The sequence below is a fragment of the Hemibagrus wyckioides genome, linkage group LG11 (genome assembly GCF_019097595.1).
Source record: "Hemibagrus wyckioides isolate EC202008001 linkage group LG11, SWU_Hwy_1.0, whole genome shotgun sequence".
Lineage (NCBI taxonomy): Eukaryota > Metazoa > Chordata > Actinopteri > Siluriformes > Bagridae > Hemibagrus > Hemibagrus wyckioides.
Window position 1 is genome coordinate 25,730,852 of NC_080720.1, and position 12,822 is coordinate 25,743,673.

At 40.3% G+C, this 12,822-nt stretch overlaps 1 protein-coding gene across 1 annotated transcript in view; it reads right to left on the minus strand.

Annotated features, from left to right (window-relative positions):
• gbx2 (gastrulation brain homeobox 2) overlaps window positions 1–2,044 on the minus strand; it is a 3,953-nt gene extending 1,909 nt beyond the window's left edge. Inside the window, exon 1 of the mRNA XM_058403671.1 lies at window positions 1,042–2,044. Coding sequence (XP_058259654.1) covers window positions 1,042–1,522 — 481 coding nt within the window. The 5' untranslated portion in view covers window positions 1,523–2,044. The remainder of the gene's footprint in view (window positions 1–1,041) is intronic.
• Between the last annotated feature and the right edge of the window lie 10,778 nt (window positions 2,045–12,822).

Below are 12,822 nucleotides of genomic sequence, written 5' to 3' on the forward strand. Positions count from 1 at the left end.
TACATTTGATTAAAAGTTAATAAATAAACGAAACCTGACAAATGAGCCGAAAAGTCGTTTACTGTATTTCCCGCTTTATGAGCCCTGTTTTTTGTACATTTGTGTTTGTAGGCCTTATTATTTAGCCAGGAGTGTCCTGTGAGCTTTACATCCATGTTTAAGTGATGGAAGAGACACTGCCATTCGCTTGAAACAGCACAGGCTCTCTCTCCATCCCTCAATTAAACTGGACTAAATTAAGGAAGTCATGTGCAGTTCGCCTTCAGGCACAGCTCACTGAAGGCCTTTAATCCACACCTGATAAGTGACTTTCAATGCCACTGCACTTTTCTGAGCCACACGCATAACAGTGTATTTCCCGAGGCCGTTAAATCGTTATTTTGTCATTAACAAATCGAGTGACATTTTACAAGACAGCAGTCCCTCTTTTATCTTTAGCGCACGAGCTCATTTCTCTAAATGAAACAGTCTCTAGAGTGATTCATTCCCACGCATTACTGTCATACAGATAACATCCACTGCAGGACCAGGCTTTATTACTCCAGGCCAAAGTAGCCATTTACAAAGTTTAATAAATGATTAGTTCAGACGTCCTTCAATAAAATCAGGTAAATAACTAACCGTATTATTTTGATATTCTGGTAATACTTTCATTTTTCAGTAGGTCTTCATTTAAAAAAAAACACGAGAATATATTATTAAGGTAGATTTTCAGAAATAAAGGTTTTCCTGTCTTTTGCGCCTTTAATGTGTATATTTATACCTTTAACAAAACTGCATTTTCAGGACCACATTTAAAACCTAACTCTGAAAACAAGACTAATTAAAGGTACAAATGCTGCACTCTTAAAGGTACTTCCTCAGTGACAGTTCCTTTCATTTAGAGAAAGTGGAACAGGACAGAAAAACAAAAACGGATACATTTCAAATATACAAACTTTCAGGTGCTTCATGTTTGAACATATGCTAAATATGTTACCATGTTAGCTAATGCTCTATATTATAGCCATGTACATTTTATTAGTGCTTATTTATGCTCACCTGTAGCGGACTGCAGAGGCTCGTCGTGGAAGGGCAGAAGCGCAGCGGTCTCTTTTGTCAGGTAACTTTTGCCGTCTTCAGCGTCCAGTCGGATCTCATGGGATTTGTCAAAGGCTGCGTGCAGCGCCTGCGTGCCGAACTTCCGGGCCGCTTCCGGGTGCTGGGGCAGGCTAGCCATGAGCGTGGAGGTGAGCGCCATGCCCTGCGCCAAACTGGAGCAGAAAGCGCCCGGTATAGCGGCCGGTAAAGCGGCGAGCTGGTGATGAGGAGGCGCCTGAGTCAGACCGGGAGGTGGTGGTGGTGGAGGAGGAGGAGGAAGCACCACAGACCGGTAAGGCATGAACATGGGGTAGCCAGTGTACACGAAGTGTCCAGGACTGGGCTGCTGGGAGCCGCCGATGAGCGAGTCGATGCTGAAGGCAGTGGTGTTTCCCACCGGACGCTGCATCACCGCGAAGGACGAACCGAATGCCGCACTCATAAGCTCGATTATTTCAGACTCGGGTAAAAAAGTTAGAAAAGTTCACGCTGACTCAGAGATGGCGGATCTCCTCGCAACTTTCATTCGCGTCAAATCCAAACGAAATCACTTTGACCAGTTACAATCCCGATCAACTGTGCGCACACGCGCGCGCGCGTGTATGTGAGTGCGTGATTGTGTCTGCGTGTGCGTGTGTGAGTCAAGTGAGGACCAAAAGTACAGAGGAAGAAGCTGGAGATGAGCAGCGGCCACAAACACGCCGCCGGTAATCCTGCAACAGACTGTCCGTCTCCTGAGGGAAATCACTGCGCCTGCGTTTAAGCTCGCGTCTCCATGCAAGGAGCAGAATACTAATTTTAAAAAGTCGCAAAAAATTGCGCAAAATAATAATAATAATAATACTAGTATGTTTTGCACCAAGATACCTCACGTCGTATCTTCACTGTTGTCCGCTTCGAGTTGCTTTAACTTTATTTCAAGCTCGTTAGGAGCGCAGTGACCTCTTCCTCCTCCTCACCCTCTCTGATCAGCTGCTGATGTGAGAGTTTGAATTGCGCTCCTTCGGTTTAAGCGTCCCGACAGCGCGCCAGGACCACGCCCACAAAATGACCTGCTGTTCCTATTGGTCCATGTAACAGCGTTGACATGGAGCTTCCATGACGCGTCGCCTTGTGTCGGATTGAGTACTGTATAAAACTGTTCATTAAACCCATCAGCACCGAACAACACGCCTGTGCTCTCCTGCTTTAACACTGCAGTTCATCAGTGCAGCTCGTCACTACACACTGACTCTGAACTCTTTATAGTCAATCTTATTACATTACTTGTAGATGTTCCTGTGGAGATGCATAACACACCTGTACTGTAACCATGCTCATGTTCTCCACTTCCTCCAGTTACAGAGTAGGGCCTACTAACTCTTGTTTTCAAACACACACACACACACACACACACACACACACACACACACACACACCAGAAGATAGGTAATTGAATGCCAACACCCAAATCTAACACTAATCACAACCCTACTCAGGAAGCAAAACAAAACATTTTGGATTTTTATTTTTATTTTTATTATTATTATTATTATTATTATTATTATTATTATTAATAATAATAATAATAATAATAATAATAATAATAATAAAATATCCTATTCCTTTCCTGGTGGGTACACGTTATTCTAATATATAAATATAATATAATAAATAAATATAGTATATATAAAGTCTAATATATAAATATATAAAGCATTCAAGCGTTCAGAAAAATGAAAATGCTGCTATTCTCAGCCTTTCCTTGTCACTGGGTTGGTACTCTCACACTTTAACCTGGTGTATACTGTGGAATGTACTTTTAAAGCATTATTCTAATAGGTACAGTTTAGTACCCTTATTATTGAGAGTACACACACACACACACACACACACAGCAGCAGCACTTGGCTGAATATATCAAACTGAAACACAATGTCATGCTCAAGAAACTGTATGATTGTATGACATGTAGCCTAAAATCCGTTTTAATGCAAGATGGTGTTGCAGAAATGTGGTATACATATTTGTTTTCAATTATCTACTTGTGGCTACTTCAAATATGTTTAGAATAGGAAATTCTTCTACTTCACCAGGAAAGACTGACTGTACTCATATGTTTCATAGAAAATGAGGCATAAAGTGATTTATGACTTGGCATCACCCGAATATTTTTAGTGCATTTGCTTAAATGACACAAAGTCCTAATAACTTAATTTAGCCAATTTCTTTATGCTATTTGTGTAAACTAAATCTAGGCTCTTAACTAATTAACTGATTGCTAATGTTAATGTTTAGTCATTTATCTTCAGTGTAGGTATTTTCTTTTAATAATTTATCCATACAAAGCAAATACATATATGTTACACACCTTAGATAATTTAATGAAACATTTCGTCTCTGAGATTTGTGTCCAATATTTATTTATTTATTATAATCCTGCATGTCAACCAGATCATTAAAATCCATGTAGGCCTTTTTTTGAACATGGCTCAAATTATTCTTAATCTTTGGGGACCTTTTCTGCACCCGCCCTAAAACCATGACCTCTGCTCTGCCAGCCCCCCGATCCAAATCAAGGACACCCCCTTCTCTGCACAGGGTCACAGGGACACTGTCTCATTAAAGGGAGCCTGAGCCACAACTGCAATGCAGACATTAAATAGCAGTATTTTTCAATTAGCACTGACAAATTCAATCAAAATTCCATAGATTAGAGCGAAATGAGGCATGGGTCATTTACAAGGGGATTTAATTGCACAGCCATTAGACAAATAGTACAGCAGTCACTGTCTCATTATCAATCATGTGGAGGCATCAATAGAAAAAGGAGAGAGAATGGGAGGGGGGTGTGAGGGGATGGGGTGGGGTGGCGGTGGCGGCGGCGGCGGTGGTGGTGGTGGTGTGGGGGGTAACACTCTGTCTAATATGCTGCCATAGCACCAGCACTGAGACCAGTTAATAAATACCCCCCTTTGTACTTATAAATTATCCAGTTTAATTAACAACATGGATTATGATTGGAATATGATTTAATTAAACCTTTCCTGCATGGTGGTGTGTGGGGTCATCCATTATGTGGAAGTAAGGGAAGCGTTACCGCAGGCTAAATTAAGGAAGGGCCCTAGAGACTCTGACTGCCCTTAAGACCTTCAGCACAGGGACAATAAAGTGCAACAGTGGCGATAATGGTTGCAGAATATCAACGCTCAAACTAGCGCACCTTTATTCACCATGCATGAGCTGTAGTATATCACAAGCTGGGACATATGGCGCTTGTGCTGAAATGCCCCTGCATTTGGAAGTGGTTTACTCACTGGGCAAACCAATTAAAAGGCTCTTATTGCTGCTGGACGCAGTTTTGCTGGGAAATGGATTCGGAAACGTTGCCTGAAGCATTTGACCATTCAACATTATTTAGTTACCGTGTCTCAGGCTCAACCTTTTCATCAAGACCCAAATGTCAGCTATAATTTATTCGGCACAGTTCGCCTCTCCCAATGAAAACATGACTCGCTGTTTCCTTCACTCCTGATTCAGACATATTAAGAAAGGCCACAGGCGCGACCGCTTTTCTGCAGTATACACATTTAATCCTCTCCGATTGTTTCAAAGACAGCTATTAAAAATCCCTGGCCTCCTGGCCTTCGATTTTGGATCATTTGATCTAAATGAAATTGATTTATTAACCTTTAAACTGTCCCAGGACGAGGTGAGATCAAGCCTGGCGAATTTGTTCCTCCTAAGGTTCAGGAATAAGTACAGGGCTTATTGATCCTCTTCTCCAGTCAAGTGCTCATGAGCTCCCATATAAGTCAATATTCACAGGCAGGGGAAGCAGTGCATTTTCCCACTTACACCACTGTGTCCATAGGATCGGTGGGATCGACTACACTTTAGCATCTGGCAATGCTAAGACACATGATAGAGTCACGAAACATTTAATATAATTCAACTGCTGTCTCATTCATGGCTTATGTTTCAGCGTATCTGAATTGTTTCTGTTTCTTGAATGTATTTAAAGAAGCGTGAACTCTGATGTGTTTCTCTGTTGTTCTGTGCAGCTTGGGTTTACCACACACACACACACACACACACACACACACACACAGTCCTGTGTATCTACTTCGCTTTGCTCTTTTTATTTTGCTCTTTTCTGCCTATATTTGGTCTTTATTGTACAGATATCAGAAATTGCTTGGTCCTGGAATCATTTATTTTGTTCTAATGTATAATCTACTTATTCATACCCATACTGAAACCTCATACACAGCTCCATATGTTGTTCCCTGTGATTGTATGAATAATATGTGATATTTTATGCCCTCAAAATGTACATGTCCTGTATATTAAACACTAGCCAGTGAACAGGTTTGTACAAAAAACCCACGTGTGAGATAATTGATTACATTAAAGTCACAAATGAAAATAAGAAATTGAGAAAAAAATCTTTTCACATGGGAAAAATAAAATCACGTGAGCTGTTTTTCTCCAAGGGTGGGAATACAATCAAAATCCACTTGCCTTCACTCTTGCTTTAACCCAAACTAACAGGATTTTTATTTAGTGAGCATGAAGCGCTTTGAGCATATGCTTTAAGGCTACTCTGCCACCCCCTTGATTAGGCCAATTGGCTTTCTGAGGCAGATATTTGTATCACCGGACGCATTTTCATCGGCAGTCATGCTTAGTAAAATAGGTCCTGAGTGCTGCAGTAATCATGGCATTCAGCGTTTCATTTGTAACACGCTGCGCATTAAACGGTTCACACCATGACACGACGCCATGGCCCAATTCATCTTGCTTTATTAAAGAGAGGAAATGAGGTGAGGCATCAGTGATTCGAGCCTCGGGGGCACATTTTGAAGACAGATGAACGACGGGGGGCAAACACGGCGCCGGCGCAAAATTTGTGAAGAGGAGTTAGCAGGGAAGCTCGAACCTACAACATGGCTGAAATATCACTGTTTCTGTTTCTGTCATTTATTATATTACTACTGGCAATTAAATGTAGATTGCTATTAGATGTATTTGCACTGGCATTTAAAGACAGAATATGCCTAATTATATACCACTTGTGTCTATGTATGTGACATTAAATATCAGCTTATATAGTGCACATGATGTCCAACAGGATGCCACAAACTGACTCCCACAGTGACTTTCACTGAGTTTCTATTTACTGAAAAGATTAAACTGGCGGTTTAGTGGGAGTCTACAAGATCAAAAGATCATATACTGTCTATAGTTTATAACACATTTTTGGTAAATGCATATTATTACTACTACTACTAATAATAATTTTAAATGGGTAAGTGGGTATTATTATTATTATTATTATTATTATTATTATTATTATTTAATCATTTATTTAATTTATTTACTTATTTATTCTGGTCACATGGCTCTTACAAAGCAAATCTGTGTTTTAAAATGTGTATTAATATGTTTTAAATTCATCAGGTGATCTCCACAAGGCAATTTGAGGACACACGCTTTAACTACAAGCCCAGGTTGGGGTTCACAAAGAGGCTACATATACAAATCATTATTTTTTGAAAGCACCAGTCCTCACCAGAAGCCAAACGTACATACAACTTAAACTGTAAAAATCCAGATGTCCCGCACACACCTAATTAGAGGCTATAGGCAAATGCCTAACAGTCGCTCTGTTCACAGCACTGACCTCAATCACAGCACTGCTTAAAGCATTTTCTGCAACCAGAGAGGCCTTTCAGTGTGAAACAGCAGCGTTTATTTAACAAAACTAATGCAACGATTTCAATTTTAGACAAATGCATACTACATTATTTGTTCAATGGTATCATAGAGTGTTTAGTTCTCTCACAGATCCCAAATCTTATTCATTCTAGCTTAATTTTGTATTCTTTGTGTTTCAAGTTAACAGCATTTATATGTACTTTTTAGGTTATTGAAGTATAAATGAAACCTTTTTAAATCATGTGACCAGTCATTTAAGCCCATAAATATTAAATATTCATAATAAGTACACCAGCTTTCATAGAGGTTGCAGGTGATCTTACACTGTCATGTAATTTAAAAATAACAGAACAAAACAAAATGGATTCCATAGCTTTATGTTCTCTACCACGAGTATCTTTTAATAGAAAATAACTCACTGCTACTTTAATGGTTACTGTTGTTTTTTAGTGAAGTTCCACCTCAGCAGCACCACTCAAACCCCGAGCCAGGCTTGGGTTACTGGCCATCATGTCCGGCTCTGCTTATGTTTTAAACCTAACGTGACAGAATTATAGACATTCCAGCACAAGATACTCATGGGTTTAGAAGTCCAGACTATCACTGTCGAGTCTGCCCTCATTGCGGTCTCACACGTGGTGGCCATATTAGATTTGACGCAAATTCACCCCAGGCTGCTCGCACACGTCTCAAAAGACGATTATTTAATAATTACATGCTTAATTACTGGTACAGGCGAGAGGACTAAAATAGAGTGGAAGTCTTATGATACTAAAATTGGGTTAGTTCCTTGTTCATTGCCCTGCTTTCTTCTGGTGGAACATCATGCTAACTGCTTTATTAGCCCAGGCATTTTTCTATCCAATCTATAGGGAGACTCTTAAACTCATGAATTACGGCGCTCAACAAATATTACTGCATTTGCTATCATTTTAACATAAATTGTAACAAAAGAAAAATCAGATGAAGTGAGAAAGGCTAGTAAAATCATATAGGGCTACTGTTAAAAATTCTTTTTTAGAGTTTTTAGCTGGGTGTAATTTGGAAGACTTTGACACGTCACTTACTGGGCCATTATAGATAACAGAGCAAGTTGAACTCTACCACTTAGTTCAGCCTCATCATGTCGCATCAGACAAGATAATGAAGAATGAAAAACACCAGGTCAATTATGACCGGCTTGTCAACTCAAAGACTTGAAGAGAGAGAGTAACAGGTGAACAGGAAGACAGAGAATGAAAAGAGAGTGAAAGTGGGAGTGATGAGCGAGAGAGTGTCAGCAGCCGGGTTAATCCTGAAGAAACGGACATTTGATAAAGTGTTGTGTGTCTCGGCTTTGCGGTGGATTCAACATTATTACGGCGAGAGGGCGACAGTATGCTCAGCCTTCCCCGAGCCCTAATGAGTTCTGTCTCCTCATTCTTCATACACTAATTAGTCCTACACGGGCCCAATACACACCACCCGCTCACCACCACGCCAGCCTGCAGAGTGAGCAGATGCCTACACAAAACTGTAGCTGTGGCAAAGCTTTTATTTTAGCTCTGTGATGAGATGTGTGATGTTTTAGGAACAACATGTATTGTGCTGGACTATTTTTCTCAATTCTCCATTGTCAAAATGTTCTTCAGAGAGCTGAGGAGAACGCTTATCAATAGCTGTTCTTTGGTAGTCTGTATTATTAGTCTTCAAATGATGAAGCCTCCTAATGATGTGCTGTTTTTACTTTATTCTCGATCTGGAGTACAAAATGCAAAAAAAGTAGTTCCTCAGGGGTTCTTTGGATAGCTAAATGTGTCACACATTTGTTCCCAGGACACACAAGGCCATATGCACCTATGTGTATGTGTGAATGAAGTTCTCAGAGCTCAGGATCATGAAATAGTTTACACATTCAAGTAAATTTTGTTTTTTTTTGTGCAGCAGTAGGGTTCAGAACAGGACATTTCCATGTACTCAATTTTCAGATGCTTTTATCCAAAGAAATCCTTTCATTTGTGTTAGGATGCAATGCAAACAGTTAAGGGTGAGGCTCTCTGTGATTTGAGCTCATAATTTGTTCATGCTGTAGCTACAAATCCTAACCACTGAGGTATCAGTCCCTATGGTCCCTCTGAAGCACTGAAGAGTTTAACAGACTTTAACGACAACACTCATACATGGAGATTTCTAAGGAAATAGGAAAATACTACCAGACTTATTTAATTACTCTAAACATTTACATAAATCAGTGGTGCTCTGGGTAATATTTGTACCACACAGCTTAGCTTCAGGGTCGCTAGTTCTGTCCTGAGCTTGGGTTATGGACTGTCTGGAGTTTTGCATGTTCTCCTTGTGACTGTGTGGGTTTTCTCCAGGTTCTCTGGCTTAATTGCACCTCCCTAAAACATGGCATGAGGTGGACATGTAGGTTCAAACAAAGTGTGTGAATGTATTTAAGCATGACTTTTGTGGAACCTATTTAGAAGGCCAGGGACCCTTAGGGAACCTTTTGACTAGAAAAGAATTCAAAAGACAAGATAACTAATACAAACTTATAGAAAAACAGCAACCTGTCGTTTCCATCTGATTTTACTCCAATGATGAGGGTTTGGACCCCTGTGCTGCACTCAGCTAGAGGGGAAGCCATGCTAAAATAAGAGCTACGTGGATAATCACTTGCACTTCTGGTTTTCAGGGGCCATAAAATGTACTCATTGGGGTTGTCCCTACTCAGCCCTAAAAGTCAGTGCTGGTCTGTGATTTCCCAGATTCCCCTGCTGGAGTGGCTGACCCTGGCAGAGTGGCTGGTAATTAGGTGGTGGGACAGTGGTGTAATTGAGAAGGAGCACACCTGGCCTTTAATGAACAGCTCACCTGGTTCGAGTGTCCCAGCATGTACATTAACTCTACCTGTCCTCTTCACTCTCACTGTAGACACTTTTAGTGAGCTTTTTCAAAGGAGCTATAAAGTTGTAACAGGTTTGCACTCCTTCCCACATAACTTTTCTAAGCGTTGGTAATTATTGTGAGTGGTCTCTCTGTGAATAAGCTGCTGTTGTCTTCCCACTGACTCTGAATTTTAGTGTAGAAGAGATTTGCATTTGCAAAGAGGTCCATAATGTTACTGTAACAAGAAATCTCTTTCATTTTCCATACCCAGTTCTGCTGTAGTCATATTGTTACTGCTGGGTTAGTGTGTGCATACAGTCTCACATGTTCTCTCTTCCTCCAGTTTCTCCAGCTTACCTCCCACCTTTTAAAAACCTGCCGTTAGATTTATTGGCTATAACTGATTGCTCTTAGTTGCGAATGATGTGTGTACATGTGTATTAGTGTCCATATACCACGCACAGTGAATTCTCACCTTGTGCCTTGTGTCCTGATGATGATGTGATTGCTGACAATGTAACTGACCCTTAAGTGACCCTCCTTCAGTCAGATTCCCACGTTAGGCACAGAATGAGCAAATCTTCACTGCCTGTATTAACCATTTTCCAAATTTTCGCTCTACACAATGCTATACAAGGTTGAAACTATGATTCATGTTGTTGCAATGAATGATGTCTCCCTCTCACTCAATCACTTTCAGTAGCCACAATTTCCTAGTCAGGGTTACAGTGGATCTCTGGAACACTAGGCATGAAGTGGGAATGTACCACTGACGAGACACCAGCTGAATGAATGATGGAGTTTTCCATTTGATCTTGCAGACAAGTCAGTAAATGATGCAACTTTGATATTCTAGTAGCTTTAAGAACTAATTTCCAGTACTTCACTCTTGTCCAGAATTCACTGTTGCCCAGTGGAAGATGACATAAAATGGAGATAAAAAAGTGTGCACTACCCTGTTAAAGTGGTAATGTTGTGAGGAAATTAAACCAAGATAACCATAAGGTACAAGTTTTTCCATCCAGATTATAGTTGTGAAATGACAAAGTATAAAAATGAAATGAAAAATTATCTTTTAAAGCTCTTTTTAGGTATAGAAAAGGAAAAATAAAAAAATACAATAACCTAGTTGCATAAATGTACACATTCTTAAACTAATACTTTTCTAAAGCACCTATCGGTTTTACTACACAACATTTTGGGTAAGAGTCTTGCAAATTGTAAGGGCATCTCCTGAGCACAGTCCACTTCAGGTCAGGAAACAGATTTTTGTTAGATTCATTTTTTTTTTCACAAATTGCAAAATCCTGCAATTTGAACAGGGGTGTGTAGCCTTTTTATATCTATTGTACATGAGAACACACAAACAAACAATAGGTTTTGAGAAACACTCTTAGTTTTTTAAACCCTTGTATGCCAGGACTGGATTCTGCCACATTGGTAAGTACATCTGAATAAATGAATCAATGTAAACATGCTTTTCAAACCTTAATGACCCTAATGACTGTTGTGTTATAAATATTATAAATTTATGCTAAACTTTCTGTTCCGGTTGCCTGCAGGATCAAACCCCATGCTGTGCATTGATATGAGGATTCTTCCAGCTGTGTAGAGGAGTTTGTTAAATACCAGAATCTGATTAATCACACGTAATTTTATGTGCTACAAAACTCAGGCTAATTAACGAATAATTAGCAAATGATAGAGAATTTCTAGAAATCATGCTTATTAGCATAACATTAATTGCTTTGTTTTATAATACCCAGCTGGCTAATTGTTCAGTAATTGGAGCATTCAAAATGACATCTTTGGGACCTAGGATGTGGCATTGCACAGCAGAGCGGAGGTCACGGACTGCTATAACATGTTTATAACATTTGAGCAGCTTGTGTTCTGCACACAAACAAACAAAGTCTGCTTTGACAGGTCTTGTTCCCAGGGACCTCCTGCCAAAAGCTCACTTTTACGATCTCCATTAAGTGAGAGAAAACATTTTAATTGGGCATGTCTCGCTCTTCACCCTAAGGGTCAGTTGTAGGCTCTGAGGTTTGGTAAGGTCACATGACAGAGAGGAGTGTGAGGATCCGGATGCATCACCATAAACAGTTGTGACTAGCTGCAGGAAAAACCGAGCTGCAGGAAAGGCACTGACCCTGAAGCCTCAGAAAACAAACTCACTGAGACATGAAGGTTCGAAAGCTCCTTGAAACGATGTTCTTTGTCTTAGCACTGCGTCATGCTCTCCATGAAAAGATGCACGTGACTAATCCAATTAGAATAATGTTTAATTAGAATCACTCCTGAAGGGAAGATGTGTACAGGGTTATGAAATTACCTAGGAGAACAGTGAGCAGTCAAAAGGGGCAGATTAATTAAAAATGAAGTGTCGACAACAGCCGAAAAATTCATTCTTACGACTGAGTAATGTCAGCAACAGATACAGCCACTGTGCACTGGACTGCATGCTTCATTACTGAAAGGTACACAATAAATGGCCTTTATAAATGAGTGCACTTTAGCAGATGTGCTTTAACATTTGAATTAGAAAAGAGGTAAAAAAAAAAATCTCACTTATCATAGCGTGATACTTAGCTTCAGGGCTTTCAGGATGAGAACACACACATCCACACACACCCTCCTGAATAATTCAATTAGATGTGAGTCGAAGCTGGAAGGAGCACAGAGTCTTGAGTGTGTTTGTCATGCTCTATAAACCCACCTGGCGCCGAGAATGAGGGAAGCGGGTAACATGGAAGGATCAAGAGATGCATAAGAAAAAAGACTGAGAGAAAAGAACCAGGTTTAATATGATAACATTCAAATCTAGTCTGGAACTCCATTAGGAAGAAGTGGAAAAGAGTAGGAAGAAGAAGTGGGTCAGCTGCTCGGTGGAACAGACTGGCACATCCACACCGGGCACAGAATGATCCTGTCAGTTGGGCCGAGACGCTGCAGCGCAGTCATGCTGGCACCCACGGGCATGGCGGCCCATTACACAGGCTAATTATCAGCTCCATCGCCGAGGAGCTAAATGAGACTGCTCAGGAGAGACACTGCCACAACACAACACATATCTTTAATATGATTCATTTCTCCATCATTATTTGCAGCTGGCGAGATGCTGCAATGCAAATGTAATGAAATTAAGCGCCGCTGATTCTTTTAATCCAT